Consider the following 12,094-nt stretch of genomic DNA (forward strand, 5'->3'; position numbering starts at 1 on the left):
TATGATGTCGTGCCCTTAACTCTTTTGCCATTGCCATAAATAAACTTCGATTTCCCCCTTTTTTTTCATTCTTGTCTATGTGTAATTGACCTCGATCCCACTTATTAACGCCTCTGCCTCGGCATATACCCGAACTCCTCTACTGTCTTCCAGTACAATTTTTTTTTATCGTTCATGTTAAATTGCGAAAATTACCCAGCAATTTATGTCCTGCCCCTTGTGGTTTTCCATCCGATAGCTACGAAATAATGTTTGCATATTCTGAACGAGATATGAATAATAATACGTAGTTCCACTATAATATTAATAATAATTAATTAAAAAATAACATATTTTTAAACCTAAAAGAAATATGGGCAATCTTAAAGTTGTCAAGTAAGAATCAGAATATTCTTATCTTCAGTGTGGGAAAAATTAAAAATACTTTTTTTGTTATATTCACTTTTTTATAATTTCACTCATTTGACACGTTTTGTTACTGAATAGAGATGGCAGTATTAGCTAACATAACTTGCAAAATGCTCACAACGGAAGTTTGAAATCAGGAAAGACCATATCAGTTATAAATATACAAAGCGTCAATTAGATTACCAGGTTGAGAAATCACTTCCTCGAAGACTGTTGAGACATATTAAAGGAAAAGAGGGAAAAAGTCTTTGACAGGCTTGTTGATTTTTATAATAGATAAAGAAAAGATAACCATTTTTTTTATCTATTTTTATAAATTTTATTTTGGATGTTCTTCCGTATGCCATTTACGATGTATTGGTATTTCTGTATGGGCAGTTAAATGTCGGACCTATTAGCTACGCACAGCGTTTTAAAAAAAATATAAAAAATATTTCAAATAAAAACTGCAGACCTTCTACTACATAACGTCTGGTCATTACTGCGTACTGTGCAGAGACACCATGCGTAATCGTTGAGATATTAATAGTAAAATATTATTTAGGGGGCCTGTTTTATAGCGAAGTTGTTATTCGGGATTTTACAAGTAAAACAAAATGTAATAAACTGAACTAAATTTTTGTTTAGTTTGTGAATAGATTACATTTTGTTTGCCAATAAATTACATTTCTTAAAACTTTTAATATGTTTGGTTGTAACGAAAGTAACTTTTCCACCAAAAAACATTCTTAATAAAGAAGGAAAAACACATGAAAGCAGTACCTTTTGTACGTGTAGTAATGACAACCTAAATCTATAATTTACTGCAATATAATACAATTTGGTAGTTTTTCAAAGCCTTCGGCTCAGAAACCTGGTGGCGGCGAGTCCAAAAACAAATCAACCTCATTTCAAACGTTGTCTGCATGAATGGAAGATAACACCAACAAGATGTAGCTGCAAGTGTGAAAAATGGTATATTACGGAGAAAATTTGTTAATATTACTTTTATTTTTAACTACTGACTTCTTAACTTTCGCTTGATGCCGCGACAGAAAACAAAAACTCTCATAAAAATATCTGAACTCTGTAGTGTCTGGCGATTGAAAAACTAAGACTTTAAGTGAGACTAAATAACATAAATTATCAACACAGTAAAATAAAGTTTATAATTTGCAAATCTCCATACTCCTTGAGTCTATACTGAAAGGATAATATCCTCCCTGGTGTTTTGGTAAAATCAAAGATTATTTATCAAAGAAAAATGTAAAAATGCATTTCTGTAAAAAAGTCCTCAAAATGCTATATCTCGCTAAAATAAAACTATATCAGCTTTCCCTCCTGAAAACACGCAAATTTCATTTAACTCTAGAGATAACCATAAACACTTTTCATTTAAACATAACACAGAACACTTCAAAACGCCAGGGAAAGATAAATACTACTAGTATAAAGACAATCGCCAGTTCAGATTAATTAATTAATCTGATTGTATAGTTACAACACACTTAAAATTAATTTTCCTACTACCCGCTAAGTTACCGAGGATCGAACTGAAAGGAAATAACCATGCTTTCCGTAAAGCTCACATGGGTGATCGACAGTAGACCACCGTAATAAATCAATAGACAATACAGTAATAAATCAATAGACAATACAGTTATAAATCAATAGACAAAATTTATAAAATATTCCACAAAAATTGTAATTTTAGATGAGGTCACACAGTATTTTTCAAAATTAATGAAATTCAAATATTAAAAATCAATTTCTCCAAGATTTATATTAATAAATATACGAACGAATAAATAGAAAATTTTGAAACAATTATTTGAAGAAACCATGCTACTCAAGCAATGAAAATGAAATTCTAAAAAGGAAAAAAATATCTAAAAATAACACTTATGATTAAAAAATTATAATATAAAGAAAATTATTTGAAATAATGATCGATGCACCTTTTTTTCCGGTCTCGCATAATAAAAGAGAAAAACAAATATGTTACCATAAATTAAGTATTTCGCTAAGTGAATTATTCTTGGTGCAAACTGAAAAAAGCGCACAAAGAAAAATTTCAAGTTATTTTCTCATTGGAAATATGGAAAACATTCGGTATGTCATTTTAGAAAATGCTCAATTTTGTGTTAGATACTTATGTTAGAGAAATGCTACGTATAAATCTAATGTATATCTTTAATAGTGCTTCCGAGACATGAAAAACACAAACACAAGTTGAATTTTCGTCAATTAATTAGTTCAGTAGAATGGAGGATATAGAAATATCCCAATTTTTTTAAATGATCTTTTTTTTTTTTTTTTTTTTTTTTTTTTTTGGTGTGTGTGTGTGTGCGCGCAGTGTTCCCGATACTTGTTTGGAGCTTTCTTCCCACGTAGAAGTAATCATTGACGGTTTTTCCCTCTCCGATTAACACATTTGCTAATTTTGCACTTAGAAATTTTAATCCATGCATTTCACAACGTTTCTGAATGATAGATTAGAAATATTTCTCCTCATAAAGTGCCAAGCATATACCCTCCACATCTTGTTTACATGCGACATTCTGAAAAAATAAATTTTCAAATAACAGATGATATTTCTTATTTCAAATAATAAGCTGGTGCCAGAAAGTTTAATTCCAAAACATTTGCTTTTTTAAAATCGTTATCAATTTTTTTTTTTAAAAATATGTAGACATCTTCTGTAGATAGCATAAAGGCATAACTCCTGTAATGGCTGAATTTAAATATTTTTTTAATTGTTTGCATTTGCAACCACAAACAATTCGGTGCCAAAAGTGTGTCTCGTTGTGAATAACTACACTGATAATTCTGAAATAGTATAATTATCAAGACAGACCAACCACCAAGCAACCCAGAAAGCAAGCTTGAGGTGAAATGCGACTTGTCCAAAATGAAAATTTGGCGAACACTGATTTTTACTCCATTTTGATTGTCTGGTTGAGTTTCAATTGGCAAAATTATCTGCACCATTAACGTTAAGTAAGAATCATATGGCTTGAAAAAATTTAGAAATGACGTAGTTTAAAGACATTTAGTATAAGATTGTTAAGGTGGATAGGGGAAATAGCCAAATTAAAATGAAGAATTAAGAGGCTCTTGAAAGATTTAAGGTAGACTTTTAATTTACGTATTTTTACATATTATAGATAATATACAGGGAGCTCATACAAAACTTGCCCGATATATGAATTCCTAGTGTCCTATCCGTTGAAGCAATCGAAAAGAAATTGCAAATACTTGTTATTTAAAATTATACGCTTCAGATTGTGATGATTCAAAACAACAGAGCTCTCGTGGTCCCGGTTACAGTGAAAACATTTCGAAATTTTCGAGTCGCAATACGTTGTGTTGTAATTGTTGTCAACAATCTTCCGCATGCAGGCCGTCATCGCCTGCGAAGGTGGGCATATTGAAAACTTGTAATTCGAATAAACGCTTTTCCCTCCCTTCTTTTCTTATTGTGGTGTCACTATTCCTCTATAATGTTCTTCTTTGCAAATGTTTTACACTAGAAATTTTCATCATACTTGTATCGTTCCAACCCCATTTATGGTTTTCCAATTTGCGCAGGAAAAAGTGGGTTTTGCCTTTCGAAATTTCCATTGCAACCATAACGGTGAAAACTCTGTTGTTTCAAATCATCACAATATCGAGTGCATATCTTCAAATAACAATATCATAAATTTCAATTCGATAAGTTGAACAGTTAGGCAGCCAAGAGTTCATTGGTCGGAGACTTTTTTTATGACCACCGTTTTTTATGACCAAGACCACACAAAAAATACACAGGCATATATATAGATAGATATACGGGTGTATTTTTTGGTGTTTATATATATATATATATATATATATATATATATATATATACAATAAATTACATTCTCGTTTCTCAGGGAAATAATGTAAAAATGCTAAGTTATATGCTAATATACAACTTTTTCAAGTATAAGATAGTCTAACCTTGCGAAAATAACAGAAATTAATGCCAAATGATGTTTTCTTTTATCAGTTATTGACTCATATGCATTTTTTTTTTGTTAGCGCCTTCGAATTTCGATCACCTTTTCTTGCAATAGCTGATCCAGAGCTCGCGAAAGAAATACTAGTGAAAGACTTTCATCTTTTCCCAAATAGAAGGGTAAGACGATCTTAATAATTATTGAGTTCCTTGTTTTTTATGCTTACGCTGTTTTTGATTGTTCTTAGTTTACCCGATGGTAAATTAAGTCGAAAGTTCCTCAAGAATGGATAATTAGATAATAATTATTTTAACCGGAGTAAAACTTGCGCGTGAATATTCGTGTCTTCAATAGGGAAGGCTTATGTATGCTGCACAAATTGCAAGAAAAGTCTTTTACTTATTTATGAACTCAAACTTGGTTGTCGGTTATCCAAAATATCTACGCCCATTTATTTCGAATATTATTTCATTATATATAATATTTGTCCATTTTTTCGTCATTGCTATTTTTGGCGAAATTGATCTAAGTTTTCTGCAAATTTCTTTAAATTTGCCTCTAAAAGCCTTATAGATATCATTTTTATCTCGAAACTCTCCTGTAATTATTTCTTAGCAATAGGATAAAGAGAAAACATCCAAAGATCTAGCCACATTTTAATGTAATGCATCTGAAGTTCATTATGGCGACATTAATGATTATACACCCATAGGAAATTCACTAATTGGAGCTAGTTATAGTGTCAGAATGACGCAGGTTTCCATCCATCGCTATCCTCAGCCTCTGCTGTTCGAGGAAAACGTTTCGATGGAATCAGCAGGCATCTTTTTCTGTTCCTCCTGTAAAATTATGAACATTCTAAAGCGACTTTGAACCAGTTTGATTTATGTCTCATTTGGTACCCTAAGACATGCCAGAGATACTTTCAGTTGAGATCAGGATTACTTACTAGCCAATCAATTTCATTCAGTCCCATTTCCTCAAAGAAGTACAGCTTCCAAGTTCTGATGGATGAATTGTCATGTTGAAATCAAGGACAAGTTTTAAATTGTTGCCACACGGTAGGCATTAGAGAATTCCTGATAATCTTCATCATTCAGGCTTCAAAGCACAAAAACTAGTGGGTCAAAATTAAACTAAAGAAAACTAGGTGCGGGGAACAGTGCAGTCTAAATTCTCACGTAGTATACTAGGTCTACACGCTTCTGTTGGAATGACACAAAATATAATAACATAACAGCATGTAAACACGTAATGTAAAATCTGAAAGCTTTCAGATTTTTATTTTTTTTCAATAATTTATTCTATGTTATACGGCATCTGTAATTTTCCAGAAGTATGACTTAATTAGTGTGCGCTGAGCATACTCACCGCTTCAGTCTCAGCTCTAGACCTGTTACATTTCGGTAGAAGTCGCTAGTATACGTTTCTGTTGATTACTCACTGTGTTTTTATGGGCTCACGATGGGCATTAGAAACGTATTGGCGATTCTGCTTTCCTTTTTATGGGTCTCTGATCATTAGCAGGACTATAGTGTACTTATTTTATTCCTTTTTCTACATATAATCTTACACAATGCTGAAACCATATTGCCTCATGTTGTTTTTATTTCCTTGTACCAGGTAAAAAGGATGAATTAAAATGGATTCAGAAGAGATTTTTTTCCGTGGCGTCTGTACGTTGGTGTGCATTTATCTTTCATAACTCAAAAACGAGTAGCCTCAGAACGTTGCAATTTTATATATAGGACTGCTATAACATGTAGATGTGCACCTCCTATTTTGGTTGCAATAGGCCGCACCAAAAGTGTATAAATATATATATATATATCTAGAAAACTAAGCTTCGAAGCATGAAGTTATGTTTTCTATTATTATTGCGAATTAAATTATGCTTAATCCATTCTGGAATTATCATTTAAGTTATTAAATTATCTCATATATTGACTCAGCATAGCCTCCACAAGAAATCTTCTCAGCTTCTACGCCTTCTTGTTCTTTTGCCGAATGAGACCAAAAGTAAACTTTCAGTTTCGTGCACCGAAAAACCTGCCTTCTTTCCTGCAGGCGGAATTGCTTGTTTTGAAACTGTAATTTTAATTGTAATTTTTTAATTTTTTTAACAGTTTGTGGTGTTTTATGTTTTTCTATATCTTTCAGCTTTTAAAATAGATATTTTAAGTTTTTATGTATTTTTGCCTTGTCACGAAGGGAAAACTGAATTAATTGAATGAGAAATATATCGCTAATGAAATTCGAGGAAATAGGTTTAAATGAAAGGCAGGAAAAAATGCGTATAATTTAATATTCCGTACAGGGAAGTCATGTGGTGTACACATCAGATTTTTTAAAACTTATAAAAGAAACAATTTTGAACATATCTTTCCTGAATAATATTTAAGATACTAAAGTTCACGATGTGCAGGCTTCTATAAATGCTAAGTAAGAAATTTCGTAATTTTTATAGCAGTTATTTCCAGATGGCAGCATATGTAAACAAGCATGTTATTCACAGATGCTGAATATTTTGAAAGGAACTTTTGTTTTACAGTGAGACAGAAGTATACTTTGTACACATTTCGCTGTGAATGCTAAGCAAGTTGTTATTGGAGTCAAACAATTGTGAAACTTCGTTCATTCTGACTAATTCTGTCTTCAAATGCGCGTGAAGTTCGGCAATGTTATCTCCAGAGTCGTTCTTTATTAAACAGCTTACATATTTTCTGTTTCTTATGTTAAAAGGTATTTACAAAAATATAAAAGATGTGACAATTAAGTTCAATGAATCATGTCATACGCTGCGTCTGCGCGATACTGGAAGATCGACGAAGTACGAAGAAAATATTCATTGAGTGTTTCAACATATCTGAACTCAACAATCACTCTTGATGAAGAATGTTGAACAGACATTATAGATTTTTGTTAAAAATGTTCTGGCATTACTGGTATAACATTAGCTGTAAAACAGAGCATCAAATAAATTTAAAGTTCTGTTCAAAGCTTTATGAAACCATAGAAGAAAGTTATTAAATACTGAAATAAAAGATTACGGAGAAGGACCCGCATCTCTAAAATTAAGTGTTAGGCCTACGACGTCTCTTATTAAAAAAACAAAAAAGTGCAGATGATGTTACCAACAATGAATGCTAACATTTACAAGAATGTTCAGGTACAGACATAAGTGAACAGGATACCAGAAATTTACCATAAATTGTATAGTCGCACTGCACTAACTGCGCAGCTCCGCACTGATTTTCATGGAGAACAACCGTAGAAGACGGCCATCCTTCTCCCCTTACCACAAACCACTCGAGAGGATTTTAGGCTCGCCGTGATATATTTTGAGTTCTCCGAGATTCTAATCCTGACCAATTGGTACGTGAGCGTAATTAATAATTATATTGTCTGGAGGGCTACAATAATGTTCAGGAGCATTTACTGCAGAGGAACACGTCCGGAAGATGCAGAGGTGGGCTCTTAGTTGCTTTTTGCTGAAAATACCCGCCTCATTGGGCATTGGTCATGAAATGGTCTGTGGCCTATGGAAGAGTTTTTGTCTCGATCATCCAACGTACTGATCTGATTCTGCTCTTGCAGATTTCATTCTGTTCTCGCGTTTGATGCGATCTCTAAACGAGAACGTTTATCGGATATCTTAGACATTCAAAATCATGTGGTGAGGGCTGTACACACAGATTTTGCCCACAGTTTTCAGGAACTGCTCAGGCGTTATCAAAAATGCATTGCAAATGAAGGACCTTGCTTGAAAGGCATATAAAACGTTTTTCTGATTTAGTAAAAATCTTTTATTTATGAAACATTCAGTGAACTTTATTGTCATACCTTTTATTTTGATTTTCTATTAAAAATATCGGAGACTTGAAAAGACAAGCCTATCATTATATTCCACAGGACGATTTTTTCACGGGTGATCCGTTGTTTGAAAACATGGTTTCAGCACTGAGAGGCGAAACCTGGAAAAGAGTGCGGACTATCATCACGCCAGCTTTTACATCCAGAAAAATGAGGAAAGTAAGTTGTGTTCCATGAAATTTGAGTTATGCATGAACATATGTTCATTTATAAGCAAATGTGGTAATTTTTTTGCTAATGTTTTATGTAAAGCTTAACCTTTCTTTATCCAATATTCATTATAAATATAAACGAAGTCCACCTCTGTTTACCTTCGCAATGAGTGTCTTAGGTAACAAACATAATCAGAACACAGAACAACCAAACTAACCGGAATTGATTTTTTTTTTTTTTTTTTATTACTTAGAAACCAGAATGAATGGAAAATTCCTATATAAATCGAAGATTTATGCAGGTTTCTTTTAAAACGATTACACTTCTAAATATCTTTTGAAACTGTATAAAAGTAGATTTTTCAATTAACAATAATTTTGATCACAGGATAATTTTATTAAAAATATACGAAACTTAAAAATTTTTACAAATTGAGCAGAGAGTTATTTGATAATAGGGGAAAATTAAACTTTAAAGATTTCACTCGTTAATAGGTTCAAATTTCGGTTATTGTAATGGAGACAAGAAGATTGATAAATAATGCGACTGCCAACTTAATTATAAGAAAGAAAGAAAGCGGAGGGGCGAATTGTGCTCACTAAGTGATTTTGTTCTTGATAAGAAACGAAAGGCATTTAAATCTAATAAAGTTATTAATACCGCTTACTTCAATAATTTACTTAAGAAATCAGTTAAATTTAATATTGTAGCCTTAAGCGGAAAAAACCAAAATAGTAAAAAAGAAACCATCATTTGACACAGTTCTCCACTAAAGAAAATAATAATGTGCACAAAAATGAAAAATCTGAAACAGAAGTCTAAAAAAAAACTTTTTTTTATATCTAAGCGTTAGGATTTTCACGATACCCCGAAATGGGCTGTTTTAAAGTTTTATATGGTTTATCAATAGACATGGCCAAGGCAGAATGACGAAACATTTTATAGGATATTATATAAATTTTCGTTTAGACTAAGATGGTAATGTTATACATCTACTGTATATTAAAAGCGTGAAAAAACATGGAGGTAGGAAGTAAGATGGAGTCACTCTAAACACGTTTCTCCCGTACCCTGCTCTGAAGCACCGGCGATCCCTACGTGGTGACCAAAACATTGGGTCATCTACCATTGAGTTCTATGGGATTTGAAGCGTTCGGATGTAAATATTTTGTAATTACGTCGTAAATATACATACAAATGTATATATTTTCTTTTTCTACAACACTTCAGAGACCTAAGTATGTGAAAACAACATATTTTTAAACAAAATTTCATTCTGAACGGAATTAAATGCTATACTTTTCACAAGACAGTTTTCTCAGAATGGTTTAATTTGAATGAAATATTTTCACAAGTTTTCGTTAATTACATTAGAAAAAAAAATTAAGGTAATTCGATTTTATTCGGTTAAGGTACAAAAATTAAGATCAAAGTTTATTGTATTATTAATATTAAAATTATGCATTGTTTCTTTTCTATTTATAGAGCTTCTTCCTAAAATACTTTCTTAAATATGACATGATTTTTTGGCTTCTGAGGCATCTTTTAAATCGAAAAATGTTAGTCAATTTATAATTAATGCTCTATTCGGTTCATTTTAAATTAGAGAATTATTAGGAATTAGCGAAATACTTTAAATAAGTATTTCGCTAATTCCTAATAATTAAATAGGTATTAAATAGCACTTGACTTTCTCTGAACATTTCTGAAAGGGAATAAAATAAGTTTTTTTTTTTTTTTTTTTTTTTTTTTTTTTAGTATTATTTAAAACTTGTAACTGAGTTATTATAAAATGTAAGGGGAATAATTCTTTTAATTATACTTATCAGATTTTTTTTTACCCTTCATTTCAACAATACATATTCCAAAACTCTTTCTTACGTTCTTAAGTGCGTTTATAGCATTTGCTTTACAATATATTTTAACAGATTGCTTTCCAATACGAACAATTCTTTATTGAATAGTTTTATAACGCATTTGTCAACAGGATTTCAATTTATGTTTACAATTCAATATTAAGGTTATTATATATTTAGATAACATTTATAATCATTATAAATTAGATACATTTAATAATTAGATTTCTTCACAGTACTTTCACAGTTGTTTATAAGTGAATAAATTCTTCATTTCAAATATATTTATAAATAATTTAATGAATACTTAAGTATTTTGTCAAAGGCAGATACATGCTTTTTGCAAGCACATGCATAAATACCCATACATATTTCCTATTTTTCATTTCCGGCATGTGCAAATCTTTAATTTCTGTGCATTCACTATATTTTTCGTGTAAAGTAATTTACACTAATTTAGCATACACCCGAAAGTTTTACATAAAAAATATATATGAATATAATTTGAATGAAAATTATAAGTATTATTTTTAATACCCACTCAAAGGTCAGTTTTTCTTCAAAATTCCTCCACGATGGCATCTCTCTCTTTAGGCAGATAGCCTTTGCATGCGTTACTCTATTTAATAAAAACTTAATCTGACCTATGTGCCTAATTACAAATATTTTAACATACATAATTTTATATTTATAAAACGTGTAAGTCCAAAGTGATTATTTTTCAGATATATAAAATTAAAACGATGGGTTTAAAATGAGCAGCAGTAAAGCCTCTCCTCTAAAAAATTTTAAAAGGTACATGTTACAATAATATATGGATGTGAAAAAAAAAATTGTTTTATTTAAAACATTTTGACGTTTGGAAAAAAAAATAAAAGTAGCGAATAATCTATCAAGGGTTTCGAAAGACGTATACAATTTTAAATGTACCTTAAGGTATTTTTCATTCTTTAAGCATAACATTTTTCTTAAAATCTATATTTTTGTAGTGCAACAGCTTATAATTTTATAAAACAAATTCATAATCAAAATCGCTGATTAGTTATCGGAAAATAACCAAGATGTGATTTTTGCGTAAATGTCACTAAACTATACAAATTGCTATTATCCATCACACTATGAATGTTTCTTTCATGCGAAAGTGTCCCTTTTTCGATTTCTATGGAACTGTCGTGTGTCGAAATACTATCAGAATCTTGTCAAGCGAGCTTCTGAATGTAAACAATGAACACCCCATCTGGTGACCCAAGCTTCAAAGCAGTGCTTCACTTTTAGCGCGGGTTGGCCCTCCTCCCTTTCCTACCTCCATGTGAAAAAATATGTACTGTAATTCTTTAAATTGATTTAACGTTTTTAATTGAGTATATCATGAAATAAATGCATTTTTATTTAAATCGAATAGATTAAAAAGTAAAAAATATTTTTAAGGTGAAACAACGCAAAATTATGGTTTCGAGACTAACAGCCCTTTTGGGCTAGCAATTTAACCCTCAAAAATGACATTTCTAGAAACCTCGTCTGCTTATTTATTTTTTTCTTCCTAACTTTTATGTTTTCCAATGGACTCACCAATTTTTTAATCGTAAGAGTCAATCTTCTGCTTTATTTTGTAGTTTTCTTTTGACCTGAGAATAAACTTTGCGCATCGTTGAGTTTAATACTTATGCCATTAAAATGTTCAGTCAAATAACGCAACGGATAAGAATGAGATAATAACACTGATAAAATACAAATTTATAAATGTTAAAATAAAAGTTAAATAGCGCATTTTACAACTTACGGTGTTAACAGATTACTTTATTATTCCTTGTCTTCATTTTCGTTTAAATGCTAGAAATGTTT

At 31.1% G+C, this 12,094-nt stretch overlaps 1 protein-coding gene across 2 annotated transcripts in view; it reads left to right on the top strand.

Moving 5' to 3' along the window:
* The window catches only part of LOC118181597 (cytochrome P450 3A56-like), a 62,625-nt gene that overhangs the window by 11,754 nt on the left and 38,777 nt on the right, over positions 1-12,094 (top strand). For both annotated transcript variants that reach the window (XM_085817348.1, XM_035350752.2), the window contains exons 4-5: positions 4,453-4,549; positions 8,283-8,402. In XM_085817348.1, coding sequence (XP_085673474.1) covers positions 4,453-4,549; positions 8,283-8,402 — 217 coding nt within the window. The remainder of the gene's footprint in view (positions 1-4,452; positions 4,550-8,282; positions 8,403-12,094) is intronic.

This window comes from Stegodyphus dumicola, chromosome 1 (assembly GCF_044657685.1).
Source record: "Stegodyphus dumicola isolate Sdum_Otavi_A_Nest chromosome 1, ASM4465768v1".
NCBI lineage: Eukaryota > Metazoa > Arthropoda > Arachnida > Araneae > Eresidae > Stegodyphus > Stegodyphus dumicola.